This window comes from Balearica regulorum, chromosome 2, assembly GCF_011004875.1.
Source record: "Balearica regulorum gibbericeps isolate bBalReg1 chromosome 2, bBalReg1.pri, whole genome shotgun sequence".
In the NCBI taxonomy this organism is placed as follows: Eukaryota; Metazoa; Chordata; class Aves; order Gruiformes; family Gruidae; genus Balearica; species Balearica regulorum.
In genome coordinates this window covers 72673770-72692835 of record NC_046185.1, presented here as the reverse complement: position 1 = coordinate 72692835, position 19066 = coordinate 72673770, and the positions used below count along the sequence as shown (strand labels likewise).

Genomic DNA, 19066 nt, shown 5'->3' with positions numbered 1-19066 from the left:
GCCAAACTAAATTGGCACTGCCAATGAGCCAGTATTCTCTCCATGCCAGACTCCTTAGCATCGGAACTGCCATTCAGTTCTGTATCGTAAGTCAGTTCACAAAGTTGACCCACCCAAAAAACCCACCAAACTTTGCAAATGAAAAAAAGTCACATTTTGTTAGTGTCCTGGTTTCAACTGAGAGAGTGTTAATTTTCTTCATACTAGCTAGTATGGAGCTATGTTTTAGATTTGTGCTGGAACCAGTGTTGATAATATAGAGATGTTTTTGTTATATGGACACATTTTTGTTGTTGTTGAGCAGACACAGAGCCAAGGCTTTTTCTGCTTCTTGCACCACCCCACCAGCACGATGGCTGGGGCTGCACAATAAGTTGGGAGGGGACACAGACAGGATGGCTGACCCTAACTGACCAAAGGAATATTCCATACCATATGGCATCATGCTCACTTTATAAGGGGCTTGGGGAAGAGGAAGGACAGGGCGTGGCGGCGTTCGGAGTGATGGCATTTGTCTTCCCAAGTAACTGTCACGCATGATGGAGCCCTGCTGTCCTTGAGATGGCTGAACACCTGCCTGCCCATGGGAAGTGGTGAATGAATTCCTTTGCTTTGCTTGTGCGCACGGCTTTTTGCTTTATCTATTAAACTGTCTTTATCTCAACCCACGAGTTTTCTCACTGTTTTTTCTTCCAATTCTCTCCCCCCATCCTGCTGGGGGGGAGCGAGCGAGTGGCTGCATGGTGCTCAGCTGCCGGCTGGGGTAAAACCACGACAGTTAGTAAGATATGCTCTGCAAACCAAGGCATGAGTGCCTTGTCAACACAAACAGGGAAGAAAGGTCTATCAGAATATTGATTTAGAGTAACTTCAGGTTCTGTAAAACCCCAGTTAGTGTGCTTGATGATATTTTTAGAGATGAAACCTGAAAAACACCTTTCTATCTTCAACTAATCAACGTATGACAGCCTTTCCCAAATGGCTAGCATAATATTCAATAAAGAATTCTAGCAAAATCATAGAATCATACAGAATCATAGAATGGTTTGGGTTGGAAGGGACTTCAAAGATCATCTAGTTCCAAACCCCCGCCATGGGCAGGGACACTTTCCACTAGACCTGGTTCTAGACCTCATCCAACCTGGCCTTGAACATTTCCAGGGATGGGGCTGCCACAACGTCTCATCAGGATGTCATACATCAGAATGTATGGTACTTATTTGAATATAATAAAAACAACCAAAAAAAAGTCAGTTTTCCAGGCTGTTCTCTTCTTTACAGAATATGTTCTCTGTCAAGTCAACTTCTTGCTGGCCACAGCATTTTGAATTATTCTCCTTCCCCTTCCTTAAATAAAAGGAAAAGCAGCATAAACAGGAAGGCGTGTGTCCGTATCTCTATGGAGCTGAGTATCAGAACAAAATCTTCAGAGTTAAGATGAATCAGTGATTTTGTTATTACTAATGAAAAAGTCTTTCAGAACACCAGGACTAAGGTACCCCTTCATGAATAATCACATCTTTCTGTAATTTCAAGAGAAAAAGATTTTTATTTTTTTTTAAGAAAACAAAGAAGGGGGAGAAGAAGGGTAAGAGACATGACTACATTTAAGGATTTCAGTATCTATCATATTCAAAACTAACAAGACAACAGAATCTTGCCTACAGGGCAGATAAAAAAATACTGCAGTGGTATCTGCTTCTTAAGTTGTGGACTCCTTATTTGCTGTATACACTGGAAATTCTTGGGACACCAGGAAGGACAAGTTAGACCACCTTCACTGGTATAATTAAACTCCTCACCCTCAACACTAAATACCAGTATTCAACAACAAAATAAGGAAAAATATGAGTGTTCAGAAAAACCTGTGAAATCAATACAGCTTATTTTCTCTCCTGGTTTTTTCATGAACAAATTTAAGCATAAGGAGATCAGTAAAAACATGTAGCACTGACTGTCCTATAAATGCTTTAATACAGTATAAGCATTGTTATTGCTACTGACAATCAATCAATCATCACAACCACTGACATATTTACAATACATAGAAGGAAAAATCTCTTCCTGAAGTCTGCTATCCACCTGGCTGAAGATACAAAAACTTTCAAAATCTTAAACTTCTCATAAAATAGATGCGTGTTACATTACAAGTTCCAAAGCAAGATAACAAAACATCCAAAAATCACCGCAGAGGAAAACCAAAGGAGTTGCAGTTTAACCCTGCAGGTAAAACCTTTTGCTGTATAAGAATAAAGTTTCATCACCATTAGCACAGAAGATCCAAACCAGAGATGACCAAAAGGACACTTATTACACATCACGGAACAGAACGCTAATTCCCAACAGACTGTTGGAAAATTATATAAACTATTGTTAGGAGTGGTAAGGCTCTGATAACAAGTGAATGTCGCAAATAACCGTCTTGACATGGGTGGGGATGGGCTGATGATGAGGGAGTGTTGACCAAGAACAGAACCCATGAAGGCAGGATACCGCCTCGTGAGCCAACTGCCCTATTCCTGAAACATGCAAAGAGCATCTGTCTTCTGTGCGTGTGCCTGTTAAAGATTATCACTTGGTCAGCCCCGAATCCGGGAGACAGTGAGACCCCCAAGACTCTCACAACCTACTGATTCATTTCTAGAACATTTCTGAATATTCCTGAGTACATATTGTGCCTGCTCAGTGATGACAGACCCTCACCTACAGGGCGGGCACATTGGATTACAAAAAGGGGAAATCTAAGTCTTTGGTGCGCACCTGCCACCTGAGGACTACCACTATGAGCAGAAAACATCGCTGGATCCAAGGGTGGTGATATCTTCTCTTTCTTTCTCTCTTTCTTTTCCTCTCCACCACTCTCTTTGTGTGTAACTTCATTTTCGGCACATTAGGGTAATATCGCTACAAGTTTTGCTAAGCCATTATCTTTCATAGTTCCGCTGAGTTTAAGTAAATCTGTAATTTATTTGAATCTCTCAACTAATTGTCATTACTCCCGACTACCGTGCAGAGAATTAAAAAATTAACCTCACTCTCACCCACCAAGTGGGACAGGACAGGAGTAAGCAGGAAACTCCGTATTTGTTCTTTTCCTGCTGTGAAGGAAAACAACAACAGAATTTGCAAGACAAAAAGAAAAAGAAAAAAAAAAAATCGGGTTAACTGTCTCAAGAAAGTAAGTCAAAAAAAAATTCACTATAAGAGACATCCTTGTAAAACCGCTGTAGTTTTCTTTTGGCCAAGAGAAGTTACAACTTGAAAGGAGGAAAAAAAAAAGTCTTAAAGAAGAGAAAAAAATTAAAACTGGTATGTAAATTTGAAAAAAAAAACCAAACAAACCACCACACAAGCCACAAACAAGAACACAACCACTTACATAACACATTTGTGGGAGACTGTTGCTTGGCCAGATATTCAAAATCCAGCTAAAAAAAATAATCTCATTTCCAAAATTAAAGATTAGAGACAGCAATATAGGAAAACTGTCACCTTGATGCTGTTCTTAAGTTTCAGGACATCCATAGGGCTTTATATTTATTTTTATGATAGTCACGTAAAATGTAGAAACAAAGATAAGAAAATAATAAGCTGTCGAAAGCTGCCCTTTTTATATTTAAAAATGAAATATGTTTTCAACAGCTTACATTGACATATTTAAAATTAGGAAGTGTGCCTACATTTCATCAAAAGATTTCTGATGAGCTTGTTCTACACCATTTCACATGGTGGCTGAAGTAAGCTTTTTAGTTTCATGAACTTTTTAGTTTCATGAACTGGCCTTTAGCCAGAAGCTGCTCAAAGCATTCTTTCCTACACAATCACCATGTTTCCTCCTCTGGAGCACATTTACACATTACAAAAAATATTAAGAACATACTGTCTTGAAGTAGACAACTCTTACACACAGCCAATTTCAAACTGAAATTTTGGAAGTTCACATTCTGTCAAGTTGAACAACCTGTTTTGTCTACTTCCAGGAAATGGATGAAACCTTTCAATTTCCAGAGATCTCCGTAATAGCTTATTTTTCTAGTATTGCATTCCATCAAAGGCCTAACCAGAAAAATGACGGTAAGGTTCAAAAGCAGAGATGGACATCTAAGCACCTTCTTTGCAACTCTTTCAAGCCATTTCTTACAGATTTCTAGTTGTGTTATTGCAAGTGAAAGTACTGTGAGTCAAGCTACAATGCCAAGTAAACTCACTGCAGGAAAGACTTTGAGCATACCATAGTTAAACAGAGCAAAGTGGGTTTTTGTCACTGTGACGTACACAAAAATTATTCCAGTCTGTCTGTACCTGGTCCAGAAATCCAGTACATATATCTCGGAACTGCCAACAAACCAAAAGAAGGCTAGGGAAAATTAAAAAATTAGAATAATAAAGAATAGGGAAAAACCACGCCCGCACTTTAAAATAATAATAAAATAATAAATTCTTCTAGTCAGGCTTTCTAAATGTACAGACAGTAATGTAAACTATCATTTGAAAGATAGCTTTTATATTACCATCTTCATAACATTTTTAAAAACAGATAAACTTGTTTCACAAGGTAAGTATAAATGTGCAATTTTGGTCAGGATGAACAGGATAGGGACTATTTTGAAATTTGTTCTTAGCTCCCTCCAATTTCATGCCTTTAGAGCAAATTCAAATGTTTTCTTACAGAGTATTCAGTCACCTGAGGGTTGTGAGGAATGTTCACTACTGGAGTCATCCTCTGTCATTGAAATTGCCATGGCAATTGTTGAAGCAGCAATGGAAATCATCTGACCAGGAAGCTCTGCCCCTGTGAAATAGATATGTGTATGTAAATAAAGAAAAGCTTAAGTCTTAAAATGTTTTATTTGTTGCTTGATATCCACTGAAGCTGACAAGCAACAGAAATTATATGGATAGACACTGTTGGTTTTTAATATGTATTGTATGTAATCAATACAATCCAAAAGGAATGAGTGCTATTAATTTTAGTATTACAATACACCTGGAACCAAACCCACAAAAACAGTTATTTGCTTAGCATTTTCCTTGCTATTGTACTACTACTGACCAACTCATTTGCAGTTGTCGGCAGTCTGATTAATCTAAAAATCTCTATAAAAGATAATCTATTTTACTTAACAAAGTTTATGATGACTTTAAAGAAAACTAAAACAGCAAGACAGGAAAAAAGTTTCCCAAAATAATCACACAGCTAGTACTAGAAATTAACACCTGATGTTTGCTTTTTGGCCTTCCAAAAGAAATAGTGACTCCTTTCTTACCAGAAGACTCCTTTCCATTATGCTGTTCATGCAACATGCCTACAGTCATCAGAACGACTATAACCAGAAATACAGGAATTCTCCAGGAACCTGCCACAGAAGCTGAAAGATACAAGGGGTTTTTTATAAGAAAAATTATGCCACTAATATACCCTACATTTAGCAAAACCAAGGAAGGCACCACATCAACCAAGAACAATCTGGGCAGAAACTAAGAAGTTTTCTACGTTCACAGAAAGCAAGAATAGAAAAAAAAACAGGTGAACAAGTTTCTCAATGAATAAACCAAGTTGTTACCATTCCTAACTTCAGTGACTTTATGCTGATATACTTTAGAGAACAATTTTAAAAACAACATGCAAAATTACATGAAAATACACACAAAATAAAAACATTTTAGATATCAGAGGCAATTCAAGTTCCCTCTCAAAAAAATAAACTCTGTATTTATGTTCAATCTCCACAGAGTGGCACCAAGCAGTGCCTTCTTGGGTTTTGGCTTTTCAGCTAGTACTTCCAGCAAATACAAGACTGTCAAAAAGTAAGCAAACGCAAAGCCATTCTGTGTAGCTTAAAACCTCAGGACAGTGTCCCCACATGGTCAGAACAACCCTTGAAAACCGCTGCTAAAGCAAAGTAAATCATGAAATACACTGTGAAACTTCCATCATGACAGTCATCTATTATCTGCATGATACTTTCACCACAAACTCTCATAATATATTCAGATAATCTGTTATATGAAATATGTAGAATAAATCTAATACTAATAGATCACTATAATCTTATATTTGTATTAACATCATATAGATTACTGGAAAATTTATTTGATATTGTTGATATCATACTGACATGCTTGTTGACTACCTGATAAGAGTCTGTGGTTTTTCTTGCTTCTATTACTACTATTAAATGCATTTTACAGCTTCAGCCTTGGCCAATTGCAGGCTCTCAAGAAAATAATAGTATTAAAAATCATCACGAGTGAAAGTCTAAATCCACCCACGTGACCCCAGCCCTTCCCCACTGTCAGGCAGTCAGCACCAGGTCTGTGACTGCAAGAGCCAAATAAGGGAAAACCATGGAAAGTACAAACTGGGCAGGAGGAGTGGAAGACACATGTTGCTCAGCATCTCGTTGCCTTCCCATTCCATGCACCCTGCTGGCCACATGCAGCCAGAGTTACTGAGCAGAGAAAACAGCCTGCATCCTAGCTAAACATCCATTATATGGATTTAGCGGAAGAACAAGTGAGTAGCTTTGGAAGATAACAGAATCCCAGCAGATGCATTAGAATAATAAATTCTTGTTACTCACCTAAGTGAAAGAGCAGCATAATCCAGACAGGGACAGAGATTGCTTTTAAGTAACGTTCAGTGCTTATATTCCACTTGAATGAAACCATCAGCAGGTAACCAACTACCAACGTCCATATCTTTAAGACAAAGATACACACAGGTATGTATACATATTTGAGTACAATACAGCTATATTTTGATGTGTGTGTATATACACACATGCACGTACCCCTAGCTGCTATATTGAGAAAAATGAAGTCCAGTTCCAATTCTTTAAGAAGTCCACATTTCAGAACTGTCAAGTAATTATGGGAGGTTTTGCTCCATGTAAGAGAAATGTAAAGTTTGTGCGAAGTGTAAGAATAGGCTAGACATGCCTTTGGTCTGCCTCCAGTATGGCTCTCTTTTGCTAGACACAAACCCTGAAGGAACATGTTTTTGCAGCTGAGACCAAACAATTACTCTATAACTACTATTGCAAGGTGAGAACCTAAATGAAACAGGGCCACCAGCAGCACCAGTGGGGCCACAGGGTCACAGAGCCAGCAGCGCACCACTCATTCCAGCACAGAGCAGCTTGCCAGCTCCTGTGTTCCAGTCCAAAGAGACAAAGCGGGGGGGGGGGGGGGTGTTTAAGCCAAAGATAAACATTAGGAAAAGCAACAGAAATTGCTGTTCCTCAGCAGTGTTGGTCCACAAAACAGTCATACCTTCGAATAACTTGTGACATATCATTTTATCAAACATTTAACTAAAAACACTGAAGAGACAGAAAAAGGTCCACGACAATGTATCAAGAGGCAGATGCGATCATTTTGCTTTTGCTGTTTCTAACTGCCTTCTACAACTTGGCTCATCAGACACATCACAATACAGAATTCTAATTAAGAATCTTGAGATCAAGAATTTGAACTTGAAAATGCTGAAAAGAAGAAAGCAGAAACCAGAAGAGGCAACAGGAGGTGAAAAGCTGGTACTCAGCAGATGTGCAATACAACAGGTATGAAAATCTGTAAAAATAAAAACTCCCTGTTGCTTTCTTAAAAAAAAAAAAAAATCTGACATTTCTGGCTCAAAGTCCACAAACATTCCCTATCCATAACCAGTTAAGGACACCTTCAAATTTATGCTTATAAATCCATAAATCCCAATAAAGTTTAAACAGAACTTCTATTAACAGCATTTGCTGAATCAGACATCACTGTAAGAATGCATTGGCAGAGACACAGAGTAAGAGAGAAGACACCAAAAGAGATTTCACCTCTTTACTCTGTGCTATATGACTCACTCTGAAGAGGCAACAGTCCCTGTGAAAAGCCGGTTTGTGTGACTACTCCCATGTACCTACTTGGTGTAGAGGAGATCTTATTTGTACTGAATTCAGCAGACAAGCATTAACTTCAGAGGGAATGCTCATACATACAAGTTAATTTAAAATCACTTAAGAAATGTGAACAAATGTATACCCTTCTCATACTAATCTTTCTCATCAAAACTCATCAGTCCAACTTTTCCCTGCTACCTACCTCTAGTTTTGCATCAACAGAGCTGCATAATGCTTATGGCCAAATGTGGACTCAAGACAAATGTCTAAAACTAACACAACTCTTAGACATTAAGACGAAAGTCATAAACAAAAATATTTTTATCTGAAATGCACGGCAGCACTCCTTATACAGTGTAGGTTTGTAACATTAATTCACTCACAAGGCATATTACAGCACGGCTGTAATTGCCAGCGATAATTCAGCATGAAGGTGCTATCCTACTCCCTAATGCCAGCCATACAGGATCTTTGCATAACAAATATTCCAGCATCAAGGCAATTTTTAGCTTTTAAGTTCAATGATAAATTACAATTGAGAGACTCAGTAAATTCAATAAATTAAACTTTCTGATTAAAAATACACCAAAAGTAGGAGTCTAACAGGGCATAAGCCTATATTTAACAGCCAACAAAGCAACCACATAACACTGCTTTTAGCTATGCATGTAGCTGAACTAAAAGCTAGCATTTCAGGGTTTAGGTATTCAATAATTTTTTGTGTTGTAAGCTACAAGAATTCATCAATTCTCATTTCTAAAAGCTTAGCAAATGACCCAAGTAAAAGTATTTATTTCTACTGAATAGAGAGAAATAGCGTATTTCAAAATAAACAAGTCATCTTGTTTTGGAGATCAAACAATAACAATCCAGAAGCCCTGTACAAAAACCCTATGTAGTCAATTGACTGGTGCAAGAGGTTTAATTTCAGTACACCATGGACTAATCAGTTCTTTATCAGTTAATGTTACGGCCAAGCACTTCCCTATGCTGCAAGAAATACACTGCATGGGAACTAGGGTAGCCTACTTCTCTAACTTGGGTAGCCTACTTTCACAATAATTCATAGCTGAAAGCAACTGACAAAGCAAATTAACTTAAAATGACATGGACTAGGATTTCATCTCATACTAACTTGGCAACAGCCCACTTTTTTTTTTTTTTCCTCCTTAACCCTTTAAGTGCATGTTATATAACCCTTCCCACTGTTTTTTTGAAGGGTCTCCAAAGGTTATGGCTGCAAAAGCATGAGAATATTAATAGCTTGTTTACTATTATATGTCCATTTCAACAAATGACATAATGGAAATGAAGAATAAAAGATACTGTCTACTTTCATTAAAATTAAGCTACTGTAATTACATTGCACTGAAACTAGAACAGACACAAATTCCATGCTAAACCAAAATGCCTATAAATTCGATTTATAAGAGTATATAGCTAACCAGGTAACTAATAGACACAGTTCAGATACTGCAGAATGCATTAGCTACCATAAACCATCTATTTATCAAGCTGAAGTCAGTTGCAGATGCCTAACTTTCACCATGTACTCTGAGATTTTAAGTGCCTATTCAATCACAATTAATATTTACAGATGTGCACAACTCCCATATACCAGAAATTTAGGATGGTGTAATCCTGTAAGCTTTCCTTTTTCTTTCTTCCCTCATCTTCATTCTTACAGCTGTAAGATTGTAGCGTAACTTCTTGGATTTCAGCATCTACTTTTGGGTTACAGTGGTAAATTTAAAAAGCCAGATTTAGAGACATCTAGGCAAGTCTGAAGGGCTTCAGTTCTCTTTAAATTGCCAATTGGAGGCAAAATTACACCATACAAAGATGCAGCTTTTATATTAAGCTCAAGCATCTGCTTCAGTGTTTTGATTTTTCTTTTAAATTTCAGTGTTGGAAAGTCTAGCATTTATCAGCATGACTGTACCACCAATGTTACTGAATGTTTGTTTCCAGTTCCAGTTAAAGTTGAGAGAATTTGAAAATCTAAGACACTCCTTTGGGTTTGGCATCATTTTTCAATGAAAGTGAACTCTTTCTTCCTACTCAACTTTGACAACATTTATATTGAAGAGTAAAATTCTTTATTTACACAGTTCACTCCCTTTTTTCTTCCTATCAGCAAGTTAATCTTTAAGGGAGAGGTTTTACAGATGGGCTCATGTAATAGCTCAGTGCTACTGAAAGCAGCAGTCCATGCTCTCCCACTGCCAGTCAGGCAGTCCCACCTCTTCTGCATACCAACTTCAATGTTTGTCCAGCCAAAGTCCCTAAGCTGATCTTAAAAAAAAAAAAAAATCCAGCCCCCCCCCCAAAAAAACCCCAAACAACAACTATCCAGAAAAAACCCCCAAGAGTTTATAATCTAATTCAGTTACAGCTAAACAGGCTCAAGAGATAAGACAGGCACGGATATCAGGGCAACTGAAGCCTATGTCAGAAGCAGAATAAGCAGAACAGCTCCTCACTGGTAGCAAAGCTGTCAGAACAATTCAGCCTTCCTTGGAACGTTGCCCCAACAATTCAGCATCCAGCAACAAACACATTTCCTACCTTCTTCATGTAAATCACCCCATGGTAAACACAACTGTCAAGACCAAGCAGAATAACCAACAGAGTTACTTCTTTCGATATATGCCCTGCCAACCTTCCAAAAGTGTCCAGTTTTAAACAAGTCAGGACATACCAAATGGCATGTTTCAACCTTTTCTAGGTGTAGCTCTACCCTCTCCTTTTGCCATTTCAAAGTGTTGTTTTTTCACAGGCTGCTCTTTTCCACTTGGAAATCATATGGCAAAGTTTTTTAACATTTCGTTTGGGGGTTTTTTGTTTGTTTGGCTGGGTGTTTTTTGAGATACTTAAAACTGTTTGATGAAACTATGGATCTAATTCAAACAGCTTCCTATTTTCCAGTTTGTTTCAGGGCTATGACAAAAAAGTCATCCTATCTCACTACTTCCCTTTAACATTGAAAAATAAAATTTTCATTTTGAAACAGACATTTTCATTAGTTTTTCTTAAAATAGGAAATCCTTAAAAACTTGACCAAACATTCCCATAGAACTCTTGCAAACTTTTTTAAGAGAGTGCTGCACTGAGTGAAGCTGGTTGAAGAAGTGATCTTATGACAGCAGATCATTACTTCTTCCTCTCCCTCCTCAGTGGCAAGGCAAAGGAAAATGAACCTACATAAAAGCCAAGCAGAATAGTGTTGAACTTGAAAAATAAAGTGACACAAGAAATTAAATGCATTGCTGAAAGGAAAACTGTGTTTGCTGTTAGTAACATCCCAGTGTTTTCTTTATCCGTCTGTTCATCTGAAAATAGCTTTCTAAACAATAAAAGAGATAATAAGGAACGAGGTGAGGAATTATGAAAATGCCATTTTGATTCCAGTTTTCAGAACCAAAATTAATTCCATGTGGCTTTTACTGTATATTCCACAATACACAAGAGGAAATATCCCACAATGTGCAGTTTGGCAGAATGAAGAAAGTATAACTGACCTTCGTTTACCATGGAGACAGACTTTGTCAAATACATACTAGAACAAAAAACCCCAAACCAAGTAATCACACATATGATACTATTGCCCACCTCAGAGCAAACTCAACCACCTCTTCCCTTCACTAAAGAAGCCATCATTTACCTAAGCAGGTAAATGGCATCCTAATTTTTTTTCCTAAGTGAACACATGTAAGCATAAACCTGACAGACTGGGTTATTCCTTAAGTCCAAAGAACTAGAACCCTCAACTGTGACATCTATCCACATAGGTATGTTTGGCATTAACACACACAGACTGCTAAACGACGTGAAACAGAAACCTGGTGTTTAGCAAGACTACCCCTTTTTGAAGGGACAAAAGTATGAACTCATAACTAGAATCCTGAGGTGGGGGGGGGAATGACCATCAAAATCAACACTGCCACATGTGTCCTCCAACGTTTCCCACACTGTGATTTTAAGGAAGTCCATTACATCTCAGAAGAAGATTGCAGCTATGGATGTTGAAAATGCTCCTCCTTTAGTTTACCTTTCCTGTCTTAATACAAAAGTCATTTGTGAGAAACATCGTTAATAAAAACACTATTCAGAAATCAAACTTTTCAAGATTCACCCATGAAAATAATTTTTTCAGAGCACATCAAATTCTCTCCCTGCAACTGCTCTGACATGCTTCATGATGACACTTTCACAAGAGAGAGCTCGTCAACACACGCAACTTCTTTGCCTTCTTGCTTTACTATAGAGAGAAGAGTTAAAATTTTGCTGTACAATTCCATAACAATCATTCCTTTCAGAGGTGGTAGAAAAAGAAATATTGTGTTCAAATAATACATATAAATACCAAAAAATAACTAATTTTATGTAACATATATCATTAGGCTCAAGGCTAGCATCAGCTTGGTGCCTGGGGCTGCAGTTCATACATATAAATCTAAACAAGCTCATAAGCCTTTTCAAGAAAGGTACCTCACAGCAGGTTCTCCCAAAACTGAGGGTGGGTGCGGAAGGGAAAAACAGAGGTGGAAAAGAAAACACCATCAACATCTCAGTCTTTCCCAGCCCCTCCCCATCCTGTTTTTAAGTAGGCCACATGTGGTCTCCACACCCTTGATCTCTACCAAGTTGTGAAAATAAATCAAAAACTGTGGGTTTGGTAAGGTATGTTTACAGTCTGTACCTGGCTGTGTGATTTGTAAGTCATGATATCAAGTAATGAAACAGCAGAAAGAATACTCAAGGGCTTTTTCAGGTGTGTGGCTTTTATGGTGGGCAAGTTTTAAAAACCTGGAAGCCTGCTCTAAGGAGAAAGGGAAGGAAAAAAAAACCAAACTAAAAAACCAAACCCTATCTGAAACACTTAAAGAATAGGAATTATATGCAATTCAAAAATCAGAACTGTGTTTTCCTCATTTATAGATGTTCCCACATTATAGTCATATTTAACCCTTTCCTTTGCTAGCAGAAAAACTGCCCTGTCACATGAACTTGATAAAATGTAGATTAATTTTTTTTCACCTCCACAGGTGGTATTCAACAGCATTGTGGAAGCCAAGCACCTTGGATCCTGTGACTCAAAACTTTTGCCAAGAAGCACATTTGAGAATTTCAGTCTGCAAAGGTTACTTTAGGGACTGCTGACATATAGTGCCAACACAAATGGAGGTTTTTCTGGTGGATGTCTTTGATAGCTTCCCTGACAGGGAGCAGACAGTTGACTGGCCAAAACAGACAACGCCTGCTTTGACAATATTCCAATGCAGTAGTCATGGCAAACGGTGACAAACCAAGGAAGAAAGATTGGCCATGGGAGAAAGATTTTGACAGCCCTGTAATCAAGTTCACTCCAGAGAATTCTGCCAATTATGATTATATCAGATTTAATTTACTAAGATGAACTTCAGAGTCAACGCAGAGCAGCTGTGTAATTCATTTCATCTGCTGGGATCTACAAACTATTTTCTAAATAAATATAAGCATGTGAACCCTGCTGGGGAAAAAAAAAAAAAAAAAAAGAAAGAAAATACAACCAATAGCTGGCATTTCCTGTATATTACTGTAAGTGTAAAATGTCAGGCTAATGGCGTTTGAAGTCTTGTCACAAAGCAGAAGAATTTCCTGTCCCTTAGATACAGTGATGGATACAAGCATACTGCCTACAAAACTGGGACAAGGCAGTGTTAAGATTAGTCTTCAGAAGGTATGCTAACTGCAAGGGTAACCATGCAGAATTTGTCATAGCATACAAACATGAAAGGGTATATTCAGTCCACTATGGACCAAACTCCCCTCCTTTTCATAAAAAAAACCCCAACACAACACAACAGAAAAACATTTCCCTTCCCTATGACATAACTGAAGTTCATGTAGAGCGCATATCCTCTACACAAGACTTCTGCAAACAACCCATAGAGAAGGCTGGAGTCAGACCAAGGAACTCATCTGAAATTTATAACCAGCTCCTAACTTTAAGGCCCAGCAGCCTACTACATTTCTTCAGCAAGCTTCTTTAGAGATGACGCAGGAACTGTAAAGCACAAAGGGAAAGAAAAGGAGATGGTGGGAACAAGGAGATAGTGGGAACAAGATGCTTGTTAGACTAGCTTAAGATCTTGGAACTGTTCTTCAAATGCAGTGTTTTGCAATCACTTATCAAACGGTCCTATCATGGCGGTATCTAGGATTCCTAATTCCTAAATTGCAGGTGTGACTTAACAACCACAGACAGGAATATAGCCATTTGCAAATCTTCACTCATCAACACCATGAATGGCTTTCTCAGATTTGACAACAGTACAAGAAAGCTCTGTAACACACTGGTGCCAAGATACAGCTTACTATGCCATTATCACATGCAATTCCTGCATTTGGAGAAGATTTTTTCCTGGAACTGCATCATTGCCTGGTAGATACCATAAAAATACCTTTAGTTAAAGAACACCAAACTGGTATCCCCAAACCCTGTAACTGGTCTCAGTCAAATTCCAATGACAGGCATGCTCTGACTTCTCGAGTACAGCACAGGGAATCAGAAAGGGAGAAGGCAACCATGCGTGTTCTTCCTCTCTATAAGCAGCAGGGCCACCCAGGTGAGGGAAAGCTCCAACTAAGATTAAATACACTGTACACCTTTGCAGCCCAAGGCAGAATGGTTGGTGGCTGGAGCACAGACATTCATGGTTCACAAGATGAAATTTACCATAAACAAATGTACTATGCTAGTCAGATACTGGTACACTTAAAACAAGCCATGCTTGCCCATCTCTTTTATGCTCTTAACAAATGATTTCTATATTATACTCTTGGCAAGAAAGTATTCCTTGCTGTCTACAGGGAAAATTTACTTATTTTACGTTAATTAAGTTATTCCAAATCAAAGTATTTCAAAACACAGAAACCTAGATTGGCTTAGTGGGCTGCTAAAATACACAGTGCAAGAAATGAAATTACCATTACTTTTACTTATCACACAGAGTATCTACAAACAAAAATATTTGTAATCTTCATGCAAGATAACGTTCAGAAGGAACCATGGAGGATTCAGATCCTAGAGAAGAACAGTACCATGGAGCAAACTGACTCACGATATCCAAAATTCCTGTGCAGCTAACAAGCAGACTACACATGCAAACAGAGTCCTACAATATAACATGGCAATTAAACGGCTTTAAAATACTTAACTGAAATTAAAGCAGACACTATTAACTGATCCAGCTCAAGGTTCCTCAGCAGCAAGGATTAAAAAAAAATTACGTTACGCTGCTACAGCTCTGAGATAATACAAATCAGGCAACAGCAAAATTTAAAAAAAATCCAAAACCCAAAACAAAAACAAACCACAAACTGGAATAGAAAAACCCTGTAAAGTGTATAAATGATGCTAGGCTAAGTTGAGGTTATTTACAAAGGGAAGCCCACGGCTCCTCTCTCATATAGGTCCCCAGAAAGAAACACAGGCAGCTTGCTTAGAAAGCTACTACAACTGATTAGCTTAAGGAAGTCCATGGTCAGTTATTTTGACATGAAATCAATCCCAAGGAACTCAACTCAGAAGAGTTCTGGGAGTTTACTGACTTTTGCCCAGTTAAAATCTTATAGCACTTCAACGGACACAAACATCATATCAAAAACACCAGGGTAAAACAAAAGTATCAGACACCGCCAAACAAAATTGCACTGAGCATGCACAGGCATCCAGTAGTGCATTACAACCATAGTTATGAGGTTCAATCAGAGCAACTTATCCCATGTAAGTATAGCTTAACTAACCAAGATCGAATAAAGGACTGGACTTAGCCAAGTCGGTTAGTGTAGCAATATTGCTGATTTGTTAAAAATAAAATGGGTAGGCTAATGCAAAGGAAAGTCTTAAGCTTATCAAGTAAATTGTGTGGCAATTAAATCAAAACTTCCCATCAGTACCAAGCCATGCTTACATTCTTCCACCACTCAGCTCAAGGTAAAAATGGTTGTATTTTGCTTCTTTACAACAATACAGAGTGTGTCCCTGTCTATCTACTCAGTCTTCATTATACTTCTGCAGACTAGAAACGCGCCTCTCCTGACATTTTCCAGCGTATGACAAAACTTCGGAATAGAAAGCCAAGAAAATCTCTTCTTCGAATGTTTGCCTTCAAGAGACAAAACCGCATTCTCCAGTCCACTCTACTCAAACTAGAAAGAGCTCAAAATATCCTTCGCCAGTACATTCAAGAGAACTATTACTTTTTTGTTTCTGGTATACACCTCCAAAGCTGCGTTTGAGATTTCAGCATGCACCAGCTCCACCAAAGGAATAAAACTAGTATTCAAAGAACATGTGTAATTCAAAATCAGAAGCCTGGACAAGCTTGGTTTTGCTCTTTTTTTTTTTTTCTTGACAGTTTCTCTCTCTTGCCCACGTAAGATCAGTTTTAGGTAGTTCTTCAGTTTTATTTCCACGTATATCCCCATTAAACCAACTACCTATGTCATTTTCCACTCCAGGTGTGTTTTGTTTAAAAAAACTAGAGCAGCTTAACGAAAGCCTTTGACACTAAGAAATCTGAGCATGCCAATTGTACATCAGTATTTAATAAAAGTACAACTTACTGACCTTCTGTGCTTTCACATATCCATTTACTTCAGATATGTACTATTTTTGCATTTTCGATTATAATTAACAAAATGAAAATGAGTTCTGCCAGAGGTTTTAACTAGTCTACCCACTGAACAGAACACAGGGAAAAGCAGGCTCCTAGAATCTTTACCCTAAGTAACATTTATAAGTTAAATAAACAGCTCTAGTCTTTAATGTTCAAACAGAGTTTGCACCGCTTAATACTTTAAGAAGGAAAAAAAAAAAAAACAAAAATAGTACACTGAGAAACAAGCCTTAAGATGCCTTTCTCCACCAAATCAATTGCGGAGCTTTTCTGCTATTTCACAACACTTAAAACACATCTTACGGCTCAACAGAGTCGACGTTTGCCCAAGATCTCACTTCAATTACACCTTTGACTTAACAGCATCTCAAAACTGGGGCATGACTAAACTACGGGCATGAAATACCGACCGAGAAAACGTATCTACTTCTGCTGCACCCACTTGATACACAGCACCTCTCCACGACGTGGGTTATAACTCGGGAGCTTTTTTTTAAAGCTATTTTACACCGGGTTTTTATAGCGAAGGCGCGGTTTGCCCTACACCACCGCGATGCGGTGACAGCCGGTGGCTTTGCCCCGGGCATCCCTGGCGCTGCCGCGCCCTCCGAGCAGTGCCGGGCGCCCCGCGAAAAGTCGCACCCACGTGCTGCGAGGAGTTTCTGCGTTCTGCGTAAATAAAGTGAAATAAAAAATCCGGGTGACTTCAGATAGGCGCCTTACGATTTTAAACGCTTGCGTCCGCAAGCCTGCTGCCCCGGCGCAACAAGTGAGATGGCGGCCGGCGCCGCGCCCCAGACTGCGCGCCGCAACCGCCCCCCCAGGGCAGCGCAACGGCCGCCGCCGGGCAGCCCCACGTCCCGCCCCTCCCCGTGGGCCGCGCACCTCTGAGGCACCAGGGGAACTCGGCCACCTCCGAAAGTCCCTTCCCGCCCGCGACGGGCACTCACCCACTGGCTACTGAAGTAATCCAGCCCCTGGCAGATGAGGTGGGCGGCTTGAGCCAGCAACACCTGCACGCCCAGGGAGCTGCCCAGGCAGTAGAGCCCGTAAAGCAGCGGTCCCCCGGCGCCCAGAAGCAGCAGGAGCCGCCGCCGCCGTAGCACCTGCTCGCCCAGCGCCTCCACCCCGTAGTTGGCGAAGCAGATGGGGAGGAGGAGGGCGGCCAGCAGGACCGGCGTGCGGGAGCGGTGCAGGCGGCTGAGCCAGCGGCGGCCCAGCGCCGTCAGGGAGCTCTTGAAGGGGTGCAGGAAGGTGCCGCAGAGCACAGCCCAGAGCAGCGGCCGCAAGAAGGCCTCTAGGATGAAGTAGACCAGGACGGCGGCGCCACAGCACAGCCCCGCAAACAGCAGCGCCCCGGTGTTGTAGAAGGCCTGCTTGATCGGCTTCTCCAGCCGCGGCAGCGACATCCCCGCTGCCCCGCCCGGGCCGCCCAACGGCAGCCGCGGCATGGCCGCCGCCGCGCCCTCCGCCCCGGCGGCACCAGCGCTGGGGGAGCCGCCCGGCCGCCGCCTCTGCGCCGGCGAGCCCGGAGGGGCCGCGGCCGGAGCCGCCGGGGGCTCTCCGCTGTCAGCCATGGCGCCCGCCCCCTCCCGCGCAGCACCGGGCACGGCCGCGGCTCCAACCGCCTCTGCCAGGGGGCGACGTACCGCTGCCGCCACAGGCGAGGGCGCGGAGAGGCGGCCGGGACTGTCGGGGGCTGTAGTGCCGCCGTGCGGCTCCGGGCACGGGCGTGCGCCCAGCCCGGCGGGGAAGGAAGGGTGCTGGGAAATGTAGTTCTGCTCCGGGAGAGCCGGCCGCCGCGCTCCCCCCCGCGGCAGGGCCTGCCGGAGCGGGGAGGGGGTGTCCTGGAGGTCCTTTATCCCGTCCTTCCCGCTTCGGTTACCACCGAGTGCGGGCCGAGGCTTTCCAGCGCCTTCGTTACTTTTGCTGAAGACGACTGCCAAGGGCTGGAGCTTGAAAGAAACCAGCAGCTCCCTTCACGTCTTCGTCTTCATCCTCATCCCCATCCCAGCAGCACAGCCCTACCGCAGCTCCATTAAACACTCTCCCGCCTCTACTGCTGCTTTAGTCTCCGAAAGCTGAAAGCATTCAGAAATTTGCAGTGTCACTGCAAGGTAGAGAGCAAGACTGGTTAGACTGGGTGGAGAATTTTGTCTTGTCTGAACGTGTTCTAGTGTCAAATTATTTAACAAGGAAGCATCTGCACTTTTACTGGGAATTAGGCCCACTGAAAAAGTAGTTGTTCTGTCTGGGTTTTTTTAGACCTGACATTTGTGACATTATGTTGCATCAAATGTTTTTTGCAAATAATCTAGGGAGGAGCTAATTTCCTGCATCTGGCATACACCAGACCTCCGTGCCCATGCGTGAGAGTGACAGCTAACATTTTACAGGTGGTCTAAATGCCTCTGTAATAAATAGGATTGGTCTGAGCAAGTTTTGCGAGGGCTGGAATCTATGACATTTGAACTAGTCATTGCTGACACCGTGCTACTCAGTTTCCCTTTC

General features: G+C 40.8%; 1 protein-coding gene across 2 annotated transcripts in view; it reads right to left on the bottom strand.

The window, feature by feature from the left end:
* TMEM245 (transmembrane protein 245) overlaps positions 1–18270 on the bottom strand; it is a 95788-nt gene extending 77518 nt beyond the window's left edge. The window contains exons 1-4 of one of the 2 annotated variants that reach the window (XM_075744693.1): positions 17506–18270; positions 6585–6702; positions 5268–5369; positions 4685–4792 (exon numbers count right to left, since the gene is read on the bottom strand). In XM_075744693.1, coding sequence (XP_075600808.1) covers positions 4685–4792; positions 5268–5369; positions 6585–6702; positions 17506–18132 — 955 coding nt within the window. In that variant the 5' untranslated portion in view covers positions 18133–18270. The remainder of the gene's footprint in view (positions 1–4684; positions 4793–5267; positions 5370–6584; positions 6703–17505) is intronic. The other variant, XM_075744694.1, reaches the window with a different exon arrangement.
* Positions 18271–19066: the final 796 nt, after the last annotated feature.